General features: G+C 47.6%; 1 protein-coding gene across 3 annotated transcripts in view; it reads right to left on the bottom strand.

Moving 5' to 3' along the window:
- Nucleotides 1-19,896, bottom strand: part of TMEM266 (transmembrane protein 266) — a 120,976-nt gene that overhangs the window by 50,655 nt on the left and 50,425 nt on the right. For 2 of the 3 annotated variants that reach the window (XM_046010190.1, XM_046010192.1), the window contains exon 3: nucleotides 16,346-16,534. In XM_046010190.1, the coding sequence (XP_045866146.1) occupies nucleotides 16,346-16,534 (189 nt within the window). Of the gene's footprint in view, nucleotides 1-3,849; nucleotides 4,028-16,345; nucleotides 16,535-19,896 lie in introns of those variants that run through there. The other variant, XM_046010193.1, reaches the window with a different exon arrangement.

Raw genomic sequence — 19,896 nt, 5'->3', positions numbered from 1 at the left:
AGGGTAGGACCCGGGCCTCAGTATTTTTTGATCTTCTTGGGTGATTCCAGTGTGTGGCTGAGATTAAGAACCAATGTCTGAGGTCCTTGACGCCAAGTGGTCTCCACAGACCAGCAGCATCAGCATCATCTGGGACCTGGTTGGAAATGCAGAATCATGGGCCTGCTTGGTGCCCACCGAGTAAGAGTTCGCATTTCAGTGCGATGGCGAGTGACTTGGGGGGAACTGCTTTGGGAGAGGTGACAGGTATTTTGGGGGACAGATGGAGCATGGCAAAGGGAGTCTGGGAGAAAGAGCTACAAGCCAGCGAAGGCAAGTGGGTGCCAGCCCAGCCTGTGTGGGGGGGGTCCCCCTGACTCAGGGACACTCACTGAGACTGAGTGTGTACCTTTGTGGGGATGTCAAGGGCCTCCATAGCCAGAGATATGAGGCTGAAGTCAGAATCCAAATAGGTTCTTGGCTTTGAGCTCCTTGAAGAGCAGGACCCTGGACCCCAAGGCTCTAGGACAGAGGTTGGGCTAAAGCTGCACTTTCTGGCTGAAGGGCTGTTTGGAAATCCCAAACTGCTAATAAAATTCCTGTGAAATTCAAATGACTCAGACATTCCTAAGAGACTGTGTTTTTTTTTTGTTTGTTTGTTTTTTTAATATTTTATTTATTTGACAGAGAGAAATCACAACTAGGCAGAGAGGCAGGCAGAGAGAGAGGAGGAAGCAGGCTCCCTGCGGAGCAGAGAGCCCGATGCGGGGCTTGATCCCAGGACCCTGGGATCATGACCCGAGCCGAAGGCAGCAGCTTTAACCCACTGAGCCACCCAGGCACCCCAAGAGACTGTGTTTTAACAGAAAAATAGAATGTGTCCAGTTTCAAAATATCCCCTGAGTGGTTAAATAATGAGTCAAGGAGCTTAATGGGCCTGAAGGGAAATCAGCATTGACTTGTTAATTAGAGAAGATACTTCCTTCAGCACCCAGCCCAATCAGGGCCCTGGAGCTGGGCCTCAGGGTGGTGTTATCCCTGGAATTGCCACCAGAGGGCAGGCGTCTATCAATTTCAGGGCTTACTCCAGCGACAGCAAGGGGCCAGCTCCAGGAGGCAGGCTTGGGCTGGCAAAGTCTATAAATATCAGCAGCCAGATGGCATCTCCTGGCAGGTTGGCAGGTGTTCTACTGCGAGGTTCTACTAGTTCCTGAGGCCTCCGAGAAATCCTGGGGTGGGAGCGGGGGTGCTGGATACCTTTACTTCTGCTTTATCTTCTGAGGTGTTTTGATAAATGTTTGAAAGAATAACTTCTAGAAAGTTAGGACGAACTTTGGCAAATTTCCGACATATCTTCCGTGTGAGGTAAGGCCATGGAGTGGCTCGGAAGCATGCAGTTCCAGGTCACTGCACCATCAGGCCGCATTCCCAACCCTGGAACTCACACAGCCCCTTTATGAAAGGTGAGGCAGAAGCATGCAGTGCCAGGATAGGAGGCTGTTTGCTCCTGTGGCCTCTCCTGCCCCCGCAATCCACTGAGCAGTCGGGTCACCATGCCTGCCATGCTGGTGTGGCTGGGAATGTGCATGATAGGGGAAGGGGGCGGGGCGAGTCTGGGTAATGGGAGGCCCTTCAAGTGGTGGAAAAATGTGCTCCCATCAGTGGAGAGTCACAGCATCCCGGGAGGAGGCAGCAGATGACAGAAAAGCTCATTTCCCTGCAGGCAGCCAGACCAGATGGACCTGCCAGTCCTGCTTGGTGATTTTCATCCATTAAGTGCCCTAGGAAAGGAGCTGGGAGAGGGGTGGAGGGAGTCAGAGTCCTGTCTGGTAACAGGGCTGGAATGAAGTCCCAAGGACTAGGATTCCCTCTTTGCCTCTAAGGCGGCCTTCAGAAGGCACTGCTAGACCAGAGCCTCAAAACCCTGCTGGGTCGCAGAGCTCTCTAATGGGATGAAAACTGTGGCCCTGTGCCTGAAAAATGCAGAAAACCACAACACTGGGCATCACATTCTAAGGGGTCATGGACCTTTTGAATCTCACTGAGGGACCGTTGAAGGACATGTAAGCTCCAGGTTCAAACTCCAGGACTGGGCAGTCTGAGACCCCTTCTAGTCCCAAAGGGCTCCAATTCTGTGATGCTTAACACCTGTGGCTTGTATCCTGCAGCCCCGGTGGTGTCAAGGGTCAACACAACAGCCCAGGGTCCCACTTGACTTTACTGCACTTGTTCCTGGTGATTAAAACACTGTCAGAGAAAGCCATAAGGCAGACTTTAATCCAACTTCTGGCATTGACCTAGGCTTTATTTTTTATTGACTTAACAATACAATACAGCATTTACTATGAAACAGTACTTTTCCAGGCACTTTACAAATGTTAATTCATCTAGTTGTTTTAGAAGACAATTCCTTCAATTTTTTTCTGTTAATGGGTGGTGGGGAAAGCCAGACTTTTCCATCAGTTGGGTTTGGGTGGTGACTGGAGTCTCCAAGTCACACTCCTGCAACAGACTGAACTCTGAGTGTAATCTTTGAGTCTTAATTTCCTCATCTCCAAAAGAGGGGTATTATCTACCTTTGCAGGGTTGTTGTTCTAAAATATGGAAAATAGCATATGTAAAGCACATAACATAGTGCTTACTTCATGTCTACTATGCATACCTACTGGGTGATCATTTAGGTATGTGGGCATTAGAAAAGGGATTAATTATCTAAACAAGGGAAGTCTCAATAGTCTCAATGTTCATTCCATTCCAGGCAGAATTATTATGTGCCCCCTAAGTGCCAGGCATTGCATTATGCGGTGAGCACAAGACAGTAGACAGGGTCTTCATCCTCACAGAGGCTGAAGCCTTGTAAAGGAATCCTGACTGAGCCCTGGCCCTAGGCCACTCTGAAAAGCAAAACAAATAAAGGGAGAAAAAAAAAAAAAAAAAAAAAAAAGCAGGAGAGGGAAATGAGCTCACATGCACAGACTTCTCCAAAGAGACTAAAATCCACTTGGGAGAACCATCAACCCAATGCCCACAGGGATACCCTTTTGCTAAATATCTGAAAGGGTCACTGGGGCTTCTTTCTCTCCCAGGGAGAACCAGAACAGGAAAAGCGCTGGCAGGCATCTTCTTTGTTTCTGCATCCAATTCCAGGAGGCAAGCCACTGCAGTGCCCTCAGACCCAGAAAGATGAGCACATAAATCCACATCATGTAACAGGAACTCTCGGGTTAGAAGTGAGAGATGACCCTCCCAGCCATTTGCAGAACTAAAGAAATTGGTTTCCATACTGGCAGCTTCAGAGCTAAAGGTTAGCCTCACTGCCTTGGGGAAGAGAGCAGGAAGCGGGCTGTGTGCAGCAGGGGTCAGGAAGTCTGACATTTGCTTGTCCCAGAATCTCAGATTTCTTGCATCCTGGGAAATCCCTTCTCTAGGAAAGACAGCAGGGAGTGGCGGTACCAGCTAGGGCTTGGGAGCTAGGAGCTGTCATCCACCTTGGTGAGGCACAAAACCCCTCTCTGGGGACACAAAGGCAGACACACACCACAGACTGGCTGCTCCTACTTGGGGTGGGGGGTACCCAGGACATTGTCTATGCAGGTCTGAAGGGCCACACCTGATTTGTTAGGAAGAGGGGTGCTGCTGGACAGTGGCTCTAAGGCTCCCTCCCACCTCCGGAGTCCTCAGTTTGCAGAACTGGCCACAAGTCTGAAAATCTCCTTTGTCAAGTTTTGCAGCAGGGACGCATGAATTAGGCCAGCTTCCTAACCTACTGTTTTCCACTTCTTTGTCCATCTCTCTCGTTCTGAGTTGTGGTCTGGCAAATCCTGAGGCAGCCACACTCTTTCTATTGGGCAAAGTGTGGGTTCCAGGTACCTCCAAAGGTGACCGAGGACCTCCAAACACCATAAATTCAGCCCTCTTGCAACGGGGGACGTGTCCGTGGGCTTACATTTTCCTCCGCCATTCCAGGCAACACTCGCGCCCCTCGGCGAAGGCGGTCAGAGCTTCTCTGCCGCCACCTAGTGGTAGTCTGTGGCCGTACACCGTGCACCTGCGCGTCAGAGTGGACAGGAGGTTTATTTTGCTGAGAAAGAATCAATCCGTGAATTTATCGTCCTCTTAATCAAAGAAAAACCTTTGAGATTCTTGGACTACAGAGAAGAAGATAACCTGTGTTTACCAGGAAATTTCTTTTATCTTAATTAAACCTTTATTACCTGTTTGGGGCATCAAGAAAGCCTCCGGCAAGTCTTAGCCTACTGAAAATATAGAGTCACTGGGACTGCTTGGGGCCCGGTCGGTACGCCAGAGGAAAGAGTGACATTTTATTATAGACAAATCTTGCTGACATCAAGAAGATGGATTAATGAAGCTCCTTCTGAACTTTTTTCTCCTTGGGGGGAAAATGCAAAAGATGTTGCCTGCCAAGTGAAGATACAGAAGTTTTAGGCTGCACTTGCAAGGTCATGGCTGGGATGCACCTGTCTTTTAACCCTGAACCCCAAAAGGCTTTTTCTCCCTCCTCTTTTTAAAAAATATTTTATTTATTTATTTGAGAGAGAGAGAGAGAGAGAGCACAAGTAGGGGGAAAAGACAAAGGGAGAAGGAGATGCGGGACTCAATCCCAGGATTCTGTGATCGTGACGTGAGCCAAAAGCAAAACCAACTGAACCACCCTGGTGTCCCAGGCTTTTCCTTCTTCTAGGTGAAGCTGGTATGTTTTGAGGTAAATCTGATTTACTTTTTCTGGGATGACTTTGTGGAAGGATGCGGAATTAGCAGGGATGCTCAGAGGTGGGCCAGCCACAGACCACAGCCTTGTATTCTGGGGCATGAGAAACCTGTTCCCTCCCTGTGGCTAATCCCTGACCCCACCAAAGTCTGGGAACCAGCCCCAATTTTCCCCAAACAGAAAGCCTTCCCCTTCTTTTCATCCTTAACAGAGTCTGTCCATCCACTCACTCACTCATTCATCCTAATCATTCCTTCTTTCCATCAACACCCTCTCTGTTTCAGGCTCAAAGGATCTTATCCTTGCCCTGAGGGGAGCACATGGTCCAGTACTGGAAGCAGACTGGTGAGCAGGCCAGTAGAGCCCAGTGTCATGCCTGCTGAGATAAAGGGAGACGAAGGGCTAGGGCTATACAGAAGTGAGGCCCTGTCATGGGTGGGGTGGGGGCACAGAAGTCTTCTTGGAGGAGATGGTCCTTGAGCTAGACAGTGTAGGGAGAAAGGACAGTATTTTGGGCTTTGGTTTAGTATGTTCCTCCCCTTCCACCTTCTTTGCCTCCAGCCGTTGTCTGCTGGTATATCTAAAATTAGTTTAGTCCTTATTTAAAGATGTTGCTATATTGGACCTATCTTTTTTTTTTTTTCTCCCAGCCTGACATCTAAAAAGCCATTCCTGTGCTCCTATTATGTCTTCTTCCTCTGACTGTGAAGTTCTAACAGAAATGTGACATTGGCATCATCTTTAATAACATCCTTTCTGTCTACCCATCCTCCTCCAAGCTTCGGTTTTCTGGGGGTCTAGCCTTGAACTCTCAGGTTCAACCTTTTAGAACCCTAAAATAGAAATAATTACAAGGTGTTGAATATCTTTCATTTCTTCCTTTATTTTTAGATTTTTGACAAAGACTATCCCACCACATCTCATGACCCTCTCTGTATCCTCTTTCCACCAAAAATATGGGGAGCACTGTTTCTTTCTGTGGCCACAGAGTCTTCTCTGTAAAAGGGGAGGTGAATGACTCTTGCCTTATACTGCCTTCCTCGACACATTCTATCACCATCATCTCTCTGGGGTGGAGATCCTGGGCTTCTCTGAATTTCCTCTTTTGTGGCCTCTTGTCTAGCCTAGACTCTGCAATCCAACCAGGCCTCCAATGCAATGTAGCTGGTTAGGAGAAGGTAGAACTTCCAGTCTGTGCCATGAGTTAGCCTCCTGCAAACCTAGTTTCCCTCTTCTAAAAGCAGACAGTTGGTTCACTGAGAAGAGCTCTGTGCCTCACTTCCCCACCACTGAATGGGGGGATGTCCAATGGCAAAGAACAAGAACCAGGCAGAAGGGATTTGGTTACAAGGAAACATAAAGCATTGTCAACCAGGATGACAAACGCAAGTCAAACTGCAGAGAATCAAGTTGACAAAGTTACAGAAGAAACAGTCCTAAGAAGGCAGACAATGGTCTTAGACCTTTCCCAAACAATGACAAGAAAAGCTGAAGAAAAGATTTAATTCTAGATCAAAGGCTATGAATGGAGACTTGGTGCTCTTGAAGGCTGTGGGTGATTCTCCAATATTCATTCCAATCCTGCCCCATCAGGTAACAGCAATGTGTTTTGGCAAATTATAGCGTTCAAGTGATGGGTCCCCTATCCCTTGTGACCCAATTCTAGCCAATGAGACATGAAGAGAGAGCAGGTAAATGTTTCTGGGAAAGATCTCTGTTCCTCTTAAAACAGCATAGTGGGCAGTCATTCTCTCCGACCAGACATGAATGAGGAATGTAGGCAGCTCTCTCACAAACTGAAGGAAACCTTAATGTGAGGATGAAGCCAGTACTGTTGGCAGCAGAACAGAGAGATGGAAGGACTCTGGTCCTTACTGAAACTGTTTAGCCTCTGGACCAACCCAGATGCTGCCTGACTCTGTGCTCCATATGACATGGGCTAATCAAAGTCTGACTGAGTCTGAGATGGGCTTTCTGTTGTATGCAGTTCAAAGTAGCTGGCCGATGGTCACCAGTCCTTTGTGAGAAGGGTGGTATAATGAAGAGGTATTAAGACAATAGGAATTTACAGGCCGTGGATGGCAGAACATGAGGGGTGAGAGCAAAGGAACTGGCCTGGTCTCTCAGGTTACTACTGGTGTAGTACGGCATTGTGACCAGCTTGGGTGGGGCTCAGACAGGCTCAGACACCTTCTGTATTCCCCCCTTCCCATCTCCTGACCGTTCATCTGTGGACATACTTGTGGGTTTGTGCTGTGTCACTATTGAAGGAAGAGGCACCCAGAGGCGGCGTGGGAGGAAGAGGCAGGGAGAGAAAGGATGATGTCCACAGGGGCGAGCGAGGTGTGCCAGCACCACCCTGTGGATTAGATTGGACAGCTACTGGTAGAGGGGTGAAGGTCAGCAGCAAATAGGACCAGAGCTGCGGCTGGTGGGGGGAGGCTGTTCTTCCCCACCTGGCATGGAGCCCACACTGCATGAGTACCTGTGGTTCTGGGGTTTCTGAAGCTCCTGAACTGACAAACATTGCCACAATGGGCATTGCTGGTGGCAGTGGGTTCGAGGGCTCTGAACATGGATGAGAAGGAGCCAGAGCAGGCAAGGAGGAAGGACACAAATTCCAGTGTGACCACAGCTGACTGACTAGCTTTACGGAGTTTTGGTGGCTCCTGTTAAGGTGGCAAGGAAGCTCAGAGTCATTTGAAATGAGCCAAAATGCACATGTGACTCATTCTGGCAGGAATGGGTCGGGAGGCCAGGCAGCTAGGTATAGATCCACTGATGGGAGCTACAGAAAATACATTTTGGGAAAAGACAGCTCAGGTTCAGATTTGGGTTTATGGTAGCCAGAAGTTCTGGAGGAGCAGGTTGTGGCTCCCCAGGCTGGACTTGGGTGCTGTTACTGAAAAGGCTCTTTTTAGCAATGAAGTGTATGGAGACAAGAACTCTCCTGTCAAATACACAGACAACTCAGGAGAAGAATAGACTATTCCATGGATACTTGTTGGGATTCCAAGGTGTGTTTGGATCCCTGTGAAGATGTCCAGGACGTGGTTGGATATGAGCCAGTAGATTGAGAGAGAAATTGCACTTTGAAAGACATGGCTTTCAAAGTACAAGATGAAAAATATTAAGTTATGGGACTGGATGAAAGTAGAGAGAAAATGACCAAAGACAGAAAATGAAGAGCCCCTGACATTATTCCCTGCATAGTCTCAGATCACAATGCTTTGAAACTGGAACTCAATCACAAGGAAAAGTTCAGAAGGAACTCAAACACCTGGAAGCTAAAGACCACCTTGCTTAAGAATGCTTGGATCAACCAGGAGATCAAAGATGAACTTAAACAATTCATGGAAACCAATGAGAATGAAGACACCTCGGTCCAAAACCTATGGGATAGAGCAAAGGCGGTTCTAAGGGGGAAATACATAGCCATCCAAGCCTCCCTCAAAAACATTGAAAAATCCAGAATACACCAGCTGTCTCTACACCTTGAAGAACTGGAGAATCAACAACAAATCAAACCAACTCCACATGCAAGAAGGGAAATAATCAAGATTAGAGCAGAGATCAATGAGGTAGAAATGAGAGATACAGTAGAACATATCAATGAAACTAGAAGCTGGTTTTTTGAAAGAATCAATAAGATCAATTGGCCACACTAATCCAAAAGAAAAGAGAGAAAGCCCAAATTAATAAAATTATGAATGAAAAAGGAGAGATCACAACTAACACCAAGGAAATAGAAACAATCACCAGAAATTATTACCAACAGTTATATGCCAATAAGCTAAGCAACCTAGATGAAATGGATGCATTCTTGGAAAACTACAAACTCCCAACATTGAACCAGGAAGAAATTGACAACCTGAATAGACCGATATCTAGTAACGAGATTGAAGCAGTGATCAAAAACCTCCCAAAAAACAAGAGCCCAGGACCTGACAGATTCCCTGGGGAATTCTACCAAACTTTCAAAGAAGAAATAACACCAATTCTCCTGAAGCTGTTCCAAAAAATTGAAGCAGAAGGACAACTTCCAGGCTCTTTTTATGAAGCTAGCATTACCCTGATCCCCAAACCAGGCAAAGACCCTATGAAAAAGGAGAATTTCAGACCAATATCACTGATGAATATGGACGCAAAGATTCTCAACAAGATCCTAGCAAACAGGATCCAGCAGCACATTCAAAAGATTATCCACCAGGGGCGCCTGGGTGGCTCAGAGGTTTAAGCCTCTGCCTTCGGCTCAGGTCATGATCTCACGGTCCTGGGATCGAGCCCCACGTCGGGCTCTCTGCTCAAGCGGGGAGCCTGTTTCTCCCTCTCTCTCTGCCTATCTCTCTGCCTACTTGTGACCTCTCTCTCTGTCAAATAAATAAAATATTTAAAAAAAAAAAAAAAAAAAAAGATTATCCACCATGACCAGGTGGGATTCATCCCTGGGTTGCAAGGTTGGTTCAACATTCGCAAATCAATCAATGTGATAGAACAAATGAATAAGAGAAGAGAAAAGAACCACATGGTCCTCTCAATTGATGCAGATAAAGCATTTGACAAAATCCAGCATCCGTTCCTGATGAAAACGCTTCAAAGTATAGGGATGGAGGGAACATTCCTGAACTTCATAAAATCTATCTATGAAAGACCCACAGCAAATATCATCCTCAATGGGAAAAAGCTTGCAGCCTTCCCGTTGAGATCAGGAACACGACAAGGATGCCCACTCTCACCACTCTTGTTCAACATAGTATTAGAAGTTCTAGCAACGGCAATCAGACAACAAAGAGAAATAAAAGGTATCCAAATTGGCAAGGAAGAAGTCAAACTCTCTCTCTTCGCAGATGACATGATTCTTTATATGGAAAACCCCAAAGACTCCACCCCCAAACTACTAGAACTCATACAGCAATTCAGTAACGTGGCAGGATACAAAGTCAATGTACAGAAATCAGTGGCTTTCTTATACACTAACAATGAAAATACAGAAAGGGAAATTAGAGAATCGATTCCATTTTCTATAGCACCAAGAACCATAAGATACCTGGGAATAAACCTAACCAAAGGCATAAAGGACCTGTACTCGAGGAACTACAGAACACTCATGAAAGAAATTGAAGAAGACACAAAAAGATGGAAGACTGTTCCATGCTCTTGGATTGGAAGAATAAACATTGTTAAAATGTCTATACTGCCTAGAGCAATCTATACTTTTAATGCCATTCCGATCAAAATTCCACTGGTATTTTTCCAAGAGCTGGAGCAAATAATCCTAAAATTTGTATGGAATCAGGAGAGACCCCAAATTGCTAAGGAAATGTTGAAAAACAAAAACAAAACTGGCGGCATCACGTTACCAGATTTCAAGCTTTCCTACAAAGCTGTGATCACCAAGACAGCGTGGTACTGGCATAAAAATAGACACATAGACCAGTGGAATAGAGTGGAGAGCCCAGATATGGACCCTCAACTCTATGGTGAAATAATCTTCGACAAAACAGGAAAAAATATTCAATGGAAAAAAGACAGTCTCTTCAATAAATGGTGCTGGGAAAACTGGACAGCGATATGTAGAAGAATGAAACTCGACCATTCTCTTACACCGTACACAAAGATAAACTCGAAATGGATAAAAGATCTCAACGTGAGACAGGAATCTATCAGAATCCTAGAGGAGAACATAGGCAGTAACCTCTTCGATATCAGCCACAGCAACTTCTTTCAAGATATGTCTCCAAAGGGGCGCCTGGGTGGCTCAGTGGGTTAAAGCCTCTGCCTTCGGCTCGGGTCATGATCCCGGGGCCCTGGGATCGAGCCCCACATCGGGCTCTCTGCTCGACAGGAAGCCTGCTTCCTTCTCTCTCTGCCTGCCTCTCTGCCTGCTTGTGATCTCTCTCTGTCTGTCAAATAAATAAATAAAATTAAAAAAAAAAAAAAAGATATGTCTCCAAAGGCCAAGGAAACAAAAGCAAAAATGAACTTTTGGGACTTCATCAAGATCAAAAGCTTCTGCACAGCAAAGGAAACACTCAACAAAACAAAAAGGCAACCCACGGAATGGGAGAAGATATTTGCAAATGACAGTTCAGACAAAGGGTTGATATCCAGGATCTATAAAGAACTTCTCAAACTCAACACACACAAAACAGATAATCATATCAAAAAATGGGCAGAAGATATGAACAGACACTTCTCCAACGAAGACATACAAATGGCTATCAGACACATGAAAAAATGTTCATCATCACTAGCCATTAGGGAGATTCAAATTAAAACCACATTGAGATACCACCTGACACCAGTTAGAATGGCCAAAATTAGCAAGACAGGAAACAACGTGTGTTGGAGAGGATGTGGAGAAAGGGGAACCCTCTTACACTGTTGGTGGGAATGCAAGTTGGTGCAGCCACTTTGGAGAACAGTGTGGAGATTCCTGAAGAAACTAAGAATAGAGCTTCCCTATGACCCTGCAATTGCACTGCTGGGTATTTACCCCAAAGATACAGATGTAGTGAAAAGAAGGGCCATCTGTACCCCAATGTTTATTGCAGCAATGGCTACGGTCGCCAAACTGTGGAAAGAACCAAGATGCCCTTCAACGGATGAATGGATAAGGAAAATATGGTACATATACACAATGGAGTATTATGCCTCCATCAGAAAGGATGAATACCCAACTTTTGTAGTAACATGGACGGGACTGGAAGAGATCATGCTGAGCGAAATAAGTCAAGCAGAGAGAGTCAAGTATCATATGGTCTCACTTATTTGTGGAGCATAACAAATAACATGGAGGACATGGGGAGATGGAGAGGAGAGGGAGTTGAGGGAAACTGGAAGGGGAGATGAACCATGAGAGACTATGGACTCTGAAAAACAACCAGAGGGTTTTGAAGGGGCAGGGGGGTGGGAGGTTGAGGAACCAGGTGGTGGGTAATAGGGAGGGCACGTACTGCATGGAGCACTGGGTGTGATGCCAAAACAATGAACACTGTTATGCTGTAAATAAACAAATAAACAAATTAAAAAAAAAAAAAGAAAATGAAGAGCCCCAACACTGAGGGACCAAGCAGAGAAAGTACAATTTTTAAAAGGCTTAGAAGGGCCAGTGGGGCAGGAAGAAATCAGGAGAGTGTGGTAGAGCAGCAGACCCAGGGAGGCTAGGTTTGAAGAGGGAGGAAGTGGGTGGCTGCTAGTTTCTGGTCCTGGCCAGAGGATAACCTAAGGGCCCCAGCAACACGGGACAGTCCACTACGCAGATGGGGCTCAAGCTGGACTGCGCAGGCTGAGGAATGACTGGGAGGAAAAGGGACATGGCAAGTGCAGATGAGGCTTTAGGAATTTTGGCCACAAAGAGGAGAGAATGGGTGGCAGCTAAAGGGGACATGGAGTCAAGGGAGAATATGAGACCAGAGTGCGTGGTGAATCAGGGTGAGAATGTAACTGATGGAACCACATTTAGAAGGTGGGAGGGGAAGGAGATCAGAGCTCCGAGATGACAGGGGCCCTCGAAGGAGCAGGGGGACTGAGGGGTGGGGTGCAGGCCCACTGGAACACTTTCTGTTTTCTGAGGAAGGAACAGAGGAGGTCATCTGCTGAAGGCAAGGGGGGGACTTGAGGAAAATAGAAGCAATCTGAGATGACCACCTGGGACCAGGAGTGCCCGCCAGCCAGGACCACAGGGGGACACGGTCAGGCAGAACTGAGAAGCAAGTTGAGAGTAGAGACGTTGAGTCTTGGGGATGTGCTATTATGGGTCGAATATCTGTGCCCCGCTCCCCCCATGTTATATTGAAGCCCTAACCTCTTGTGTGATGGTATTTGAAGGTGGGGCCTCTGGGAGGTGATCAGGTTTACACGAGGCCAGGGAGGAGCCTGCAGGGTGGAATCACTGGGGTGGGTATGTGTTGTGGGGAGCACTGTGTGTTGTGTAAGACTGATGAATCACAGACCTGTACCCGCGAAACAAGTAATACATTACATGTTAGTAATAAGGAAATAAAATACAATAAAAAAAGAGGTGGAGTCCAGAGCTCACATTCTCCCTCTACCCACACGTAATGTGGAAAGGCCATGTGAGGACAGAGCAAGAAGGTGGCCATCTATAAGCCGAAGCGTCCCCGCCAGCCACCAACTCTGCTGGCACCTTTATCATGGACTTCTGTCTCCCAGAACTGTGAGAAGATAACATTTCTGATGTTTAAGGCACCAGTCTTTTGTTGTGGCAGCCTGAGCTGACAAAGGTGCCAATCTGCACAGATGGCTGCTTCTCCTCCCCGAGCCCTCCACAGCCTGGGTGTGGAAGTGCAGAGAGCAGAGAGTGGAGAGCCGTGGTCTGGGCTCTGCTAAGCAGGCACATGAGAAGGACTACAGGCTCTTAGGAAAGGCAGGGAGCTTGATGGGGACGGGCTCTTCCCCATGGCTGGGGGCTTACCCACATCACAGCGACTGCTTCTTCACAGGGCTTTCAAGGGCAAAAGGTATGTGACACTGCAGCAGTGTCACGTGGGCAAGCCATGGTAACCACAGTCACAGCTGTGATGCTGTAAAGGGCCAGGTGACAAACAGAAGCCCCGTGGTACTAGTCTGGCTCAGGAGCCAGGAAATCAGGCTCTGTTTCAGAGTCTGCTGCTGTGTGACCGTGGGCAAGTTCCTTGCACTCTCTGGACTCTGGAATATTAGAATACTTAGCATAGATGTCTCCTATAGGTCTTTTCCAGCTCTAACATTTTCAGATTCTGGGTATTGTAAAAGCACTGAGACGACATTGAGTTTGAAACTCAATGGCAGGGCAGTGGGGTCCCTAGGCATTTTCTTGCTGGGGTCCCTGAGGTCTCCTCTTCCTACAGACAACATTCATGTCTCTATATCACATTTCCTCTGGCAGTTTTAAAAAAGACATAACAAGCCCAGAATGGAGTCACCCATGCTAAGCCCCACATAAGCAATCTGAGACTTAACACCTAACGTAATTATAGCTTCAGCCTCTCCCAGGAATATAATCTTTAAGCAGTCCCCCTGGAATTCCCTGGTCAGCACCAGTGAGGTCATCTTCCATACAGACCCTGCCATCCCGCATGGAAGGAGGCCTTGCCCGAACAAACCACTCTTTCCTGGAATAACTCTCCTGCGCTGCCTCCTTCTGTCTGGGAAAGTCTTTCTTGTCATTCAGCTCCTCAGACCTCCTTTCTATCTGCTAGATGGCATGGCACCTGATTCAGGAATCACTGAATAAAAAAGCCAGCTAGATCTTCAAATTTACTCAACCAAATTTTGTTTGTTAACAGCAAGAAGAGGTATTTTTTTTTTAAAGATTTTATTTGACAGATAGAGATCACAAGTAGGCAGAGAGGCAGGCAGAGAGAAAGGAGGAAGCAGGCCCCCCGCTGAGCAGAGGGCCTGATGTGGGGCTCGATGCGGGGCTCGATGCGGGGCTCGATCCCAGGACCCTGGGATCGACGACCCGAGCCGAAGGCAGAGGCTTTAACCCACTGAGCCACCCAGGCGCCCCAAGAAGAGGTATTTTTGAAGAGACTTATGTCACACCTTTTGGAAGGCTGACCTGAACTGTAGGTAGCGTTGTTTTGTGGTGTTTCAGGAAAGGCCAGCTTGGATTTTCTGGGAAACCCCAGGAAATGCAGCAAGAGCCAAGAAGCCTTGTGAGGACAGGCCTGGCCCCTCCGCAGTGTGCTTTTGTTTCACTTCCTCTTCTCCTGGCTTCTGCCCCGTGCCTGCTCTTCCTTCCTCCAGAAAGCCCTCTGACTGCCAGCACAGTTCCTCACCGGAGAGCTGGAGCAGCCTGCAAATCCCTTCCCCGGCTGCTTCCTATTGACCCAACAGGAGCAGCTTCCCAGGCACACCTGGAGGCTCAAATCAAATCAAGAGCCTCTCTGCCGGCGGGCACTTCATTTGTAGTCTACCTAATCAAAAGAAGCCTTGCAGGGGTCTAATTCAGGAACACCGGGAATGACAAAGCAGGCCTCCCATCGCCCTCCCTGCGGCAGGGAGGGAACAGCCAGCGTGTACTTCAAGCCCGGAGGCTGCCCATGGACACACTACCCCAAGCCAGAACCCTTAGAGGTCTTCCGGCGCCCCCCCCGCCCCCCCGTTTCTCTTCACACCTTCTGACCACAGACCTGAAAAGGGTCTAACACTGGCTCAGGCTGAACGCGAAACGGGTCCTTGGGAAAGATGGGGATTTGTTACCAGCCGCACTACCACTTCCGACCACCAGAATGCAGTGTCACAGAGACCGGGTGCTCAGGGAAGTACCCAACCTAAGTTGTGAAAATGCAAGGTTTTTTCAAACCCCGATTAATTTGAGGGCCACAGCAGCAAAACATTAAACCAGACACAGGGCCTGTGCAACAGCACAGGCTGCAGGACTTGACACTGGCCCCGACTTGGGGCCTCAAGGATCTGGAGATCCAGAAGCCAGCCCTGCCCTCAGACAAGTGCTGACAGTGCTCAGGATGCCAGGCATATCCCCTCACTATCTCCTTTTCCTCCAATATCCTCCTGACTCTACTACACACAATACCTAGAGAAAATTATATTTTCAGAGAAAGCCCTTAGGGTGCAGTTTTTGCAAAAGGTGTATGGTTTCACAATTGTTAGGAAATTTCTGTGGGGAAACGGAAGAGCCCCTATGGGAAAAAACACAGAGAATCCAAGCTCTGCAAATTTAACTTTAGCTAAGCCCTCTCATTTGCTTCTAAAACAACCCAGCAGCCCTTCATTTTTATATTCAAGCAGCCTGCATGTTCCACACTATGTACAGACACCTGAGCAAGAAGAGTGGCCCAGAAGTAGCTCCAAAGGTCCTGGCCAATGTTTAAAATTCTCTAAGAGCAACAGGGTGGGGCTGAGAAAAGTCTGACCTGCTGGGAGACCCTAGGACCTGTTCCCATCTTTCAGGTTCTGCTACATAAAAGGGGAGCATTGAACTGGTGTGTCTCCCTGCTTCATTCAGCTCTAACACCCATTCACCTTCAGAAGGTTTGTAAGACAGACCAGGCTAATGAGAAATTCCCTGGGGAACAAAGGCATCCAACCTGCTTGACAAGCTAAGTAGGAGTTGGTAGTGGCCACTCCTCTGAATCAAGGACTAGCATATCCTACATGTCCTTGCTGAAAAGAGAGCTGCTAATGTCTGCACAGTTCCCAGCTAAATGCTGCTAAATTCCCTTACACACTCAGCATGTTACTGTGTGCAGAATGCTTTCTTCCCAGCCTCTTCCCTGGTGGGAGCTAGCTGATAATGGGCATTTTGGTCCAAGTCCACCCCATATGGGATCTGTGACCTTGGGCCAGTCCCTAATCCCTGTGGGTCTCCTGATTCCCAAGTGTACAGCAAGGAGGTTGGATGGGCCATTAAAGAGCAATTCAGTCCTAAAACAATTTTATGAATCTCCGAGTTTCAAGCAAATGTCACATAAGAGGTTGTCTAGCAGAACAGATATTTCTGTGCCCAAAGCATTTTTCTGAGGAAGCAGTGCCTGAGGAGAAAATGAGTTTGGGTGGCTGATGTGAACTTCTGGTCTCTAATCTCTGTGCTGCCTCACTGAGGTACCCATGGAAACTCCGGGGAATATGCAAGAGCCTTTTTAGCTACTCAAAACTCCCGGCACCTACCCTTCTCTTTGGTAATCTTCGTCCAGATTTGACAGGAGCTGTGAGCCCGCCGTGGAGAGGTCGACCGCAGCCAGGGGCAGGTCACGATAGGCAAAGTTCACCAGCTGCACGGGAGCAGTGCTCTTGGTTTCTTCGTCTACTTGTTGGGAGATGATCTCAACTTCAGAAATTCCTCCTTCTATGGCAGGCCTGAGTTGGGCAGAAGAGCAACAGGGCAGTCAACCTTCAGGAACAAACTAATTCTTCTACTCTCCAAGGGAAGGAAGAAGAATGCATCAGAATCCATGCTGTGCGGGGGGTGAGTGGAGAAAGCTTGAGGTGGCTAATCCTCCACAGTGGCCACCCAAGGGACTGGACTGAAGCCCCTGTCTCTTCCACCAGTTGGAGAATGGTAGAGGAAGGCTAGGAGGAATTGCTCATATCTACAAATAGGAGCTATGGAGGTCGGATCCTTATCAAGGGGGCTATAGACCCAGATCGAAATTCTGCCCACCAGCAAAACCAGGGGCTAGACTTTTCAGATTTTTTTGGTCCCTATACTTTATATGGGAGTAATATATATATATATTTTTGAGATTTATTTATTTGAGAGAGAGAGAGAGAGAGAACACAAGCAAGGGGAGGGGCAAAGGGAGACAGAGGGGAAGCCAATTCCCTGCTCAGTGGGGAGCCCAATTTGAGGCTCCACCTCAGGGCCCTGAGATTGTGACCTGAGCCAAAACCTGAGTCAAATGCTTAACTGACTGAACCACCTAGGCGCCCCGAAGAAATAAACTCTTTTTAAACTCTCTCCTGGGTTTCTCTGTAAAGGTTCTCTGAAATGTTCCTACTCTCTGTACCACAATAGAGGAAAGAGGCTTCTGTATGTGACTGGATGTCCTTCTGGTGGTTGGGGAACTGATCTGGAGAGATCATGTGGGCCTTGGACAGTGAGGACAGCAGAGGACAGCTGTCCCTGGCTGCCACTCTCTTCCTACATAAACTGGTCCTATTATATCTCCCCTTTTAAGGCTGAGAATAGGAAATGGAGGCCACTTGATCAAACCTCCATGGAGCTGCCGGTCGCCTACATCACTGCATGCCCCCGTCACTGTAGGCCCCTGTCACTACGTACTCTCGTCACTGTGTGTCCATGTCACTGCGGGCCTACGTCACTGCTCCCAGCGGATGTGTGGCAGTCTGCCTGGCATGGTGACCACAGGGAGCCACTACTGACATCAGTGGGACTGGAGGATTACATATCCGGCAGCGTGGCAGTGTCCTGTCCAAACACCAGCAGAAACCCTGCGGAGAGATGCTGGGTAAGGGCACTTTGGTTTAACTTCCTGGGATGCCATCTTTGGTCCCTCCAACACATCCCTGACCCTCTCTTAACCTGCAGAATCTGAGGGGCTGGGTCTTATGCTTCTGGCTAAACAATGAAGGTCAGAAAGAAAAATGGCATGAGTGGAGAGGAGTAGAGATGAAATATCTGCGGGAACATCGAGAGGCCAGTTTTAAAACTGGGGGGGCAGTCAGTCTTGGCGCTGCTCTTGGGCTCTGGTGCTGACTCCAATGCTGACATCCCTGGGGCTTTTCTGGAGCCTCAATTTCTCCAACTGAAACACAAGGAGGTGAAACAGAGGCTTCCTAAGAGCCATCCATTCTCACCCTAGCGTCTGATGTGGAGAAGAGACATGGAGCATAGCGGAGGAGCTCTGCAGGGACTAGTCCCTACACGTGGGTGGGGACCTCTAAGTTCCAGACTTTTCCTTCCTAACCATCACTGAATTCTAACCAGTCACACACAGCGGCAGTTATCGAGGAAGTTTAGAGCTGAATCTGCCTGCTGTTCTCTTGCTTGAATCATCTGGATAACTGAGGAAAAAGTGGGATTTTTATCTGAATGTCCCATGTTGGCAGCCTAGACCACCCGGATTCACCAAGTAATTTCCAGCGCCCCAATTCTCTTTGGTAGGCCTTATTTAAACCCTGGCTTATTGCTACCTGTCAAGCACAGAGAGTAGTACTCATCTTTGTGTGACATTTACAAAATGCCTCAAGATCTTCAGGAGGAACAGTCATAGGATGTGAGGCTTCTGTGTTTCTCAACAATTGAAATAAAAGTGTGGGTGTTTGGTGAGGAATCCTGGCTCCTCCAGGTGTTTCCAAAAAAGTTCATGCTGAGTTGAGTTCGTTCTCTTTTCTTTTGGGCTACTCACGGAAGCTACGGGTGGCTTACTGGACACAGAGAACTTTCCGATCCATGGGCCGTTCAGAGGGCTGGAGTGAATTTCTGAGACTAACAGGATGTGGCTTTGAGCAGCAGGGGACAGACTACTTCAGCCTTCCCGACTTTTTGCTCTGTTTCCCCCTTGCCAGTGGTTACAGCAGTCCAGCACCATTTCTGCTCATGTGGTCATCTCCGTAGGAGGACACAAGGCCTCCCTTGGTGAGAGCGAAGGTCCCACAGTTCATAGCCTGGGTGTTGAGACTAGACTCTGGTCTCAGATATGAAGAACACTATGATGGACAATATGTATTAACGGCCCCATTCTTCAGCCTCTCCTTTCAGCCATGGGACCCTGCAGAGCCTCTCCCATCAGAAGGAAGACTATGATTCTCCACCCTTGATGCTGGGCTCAGTTTTATGATTTGTTTTGGTCAAGGGGATGTTAGCAGACATGACATAGGCAGAAACATGAAAGGGAGCTTCAGTTTCTCCTGTACCTCCGATATTGCCATTGGAAGGTGACCAGCCTAGCCTAAGGGAGGATGAGAAACACACTGAGCAGAGCCCAGTTTCATGCAGATCAGCTGACAGCAAGCCAAGCCCCATGTCGAAGTGTGATTCCAGATTAGCAGCTATCTAGCTGGCTACCCCACACATGGAGGAATAAATACTGACTGCTGTATTCTACACAGGTAACACAGTTCATTTTTACACAGCATTACTGTGGGCAAGAGATAATGGGTTCCTGCTCCATGATGACAGCAGCCAGCCCCATAGCTAGGCAGACTGGGGCCATGCAGTATGACAGAAAGAATGCTGTTCCCATCTTGGTATTTTTGCCAGTGAGCTGCAAAACACAAAATAAGTGACGACTTTGCTGGTGTTTGGTAAGAAGTGGTGGTCCACATGGCCTCTCAGGTTTAGGAAATGAAAGCACTTCTGCCTTAAGAGTTCTGCCCTTAAAGCCTGCTTTTAGAAACCCTCTCATGATTTCTAAACTTCTTTGCAATTCCCATTTTGTTAATTCACCTTAAGCATGTTCTAATCTTCCTGAGGTTTGCTTTTGAAGTTTTCCCCAGTTTCTATGGCCTCCTGCTAAAGGAAGTGTGTATAGTTGTTGTCTGAATCAGAAGATCCTTGTCTTAAGGAAGATGTATAGCAACAGTTTTGGGCTACAGAATTCCTCTGCCTTTTTAAACCAAAAAAAGAGATGATATCAGTCAGGAAACTCAGAGAAAGAGCTGATTTTTAACCTGTCATTTTAACATCAGGCTCGAGGGCAAAATTGCCTGGAGCTCCCCCATCTTCCCGGGGCTGAGAAAGGATCTCCTGGTTGCAC

The sequence above is a fragment of the Meles meles genome, chromosome 6, assembly GCF_922984935.1.
Source record: "Meles meles chromosome 6, mMelMel3.1 paternal haplotype, whole genome shotgun sequence".
NCBI lineage: Eukaryota > Metazoa > Chordata > Mammalia > Carnivora > Mustelidae > Meles > Meles meles.
This window is presented reverse-complemented; position numbering and strand designations above follow the sequence as displayed.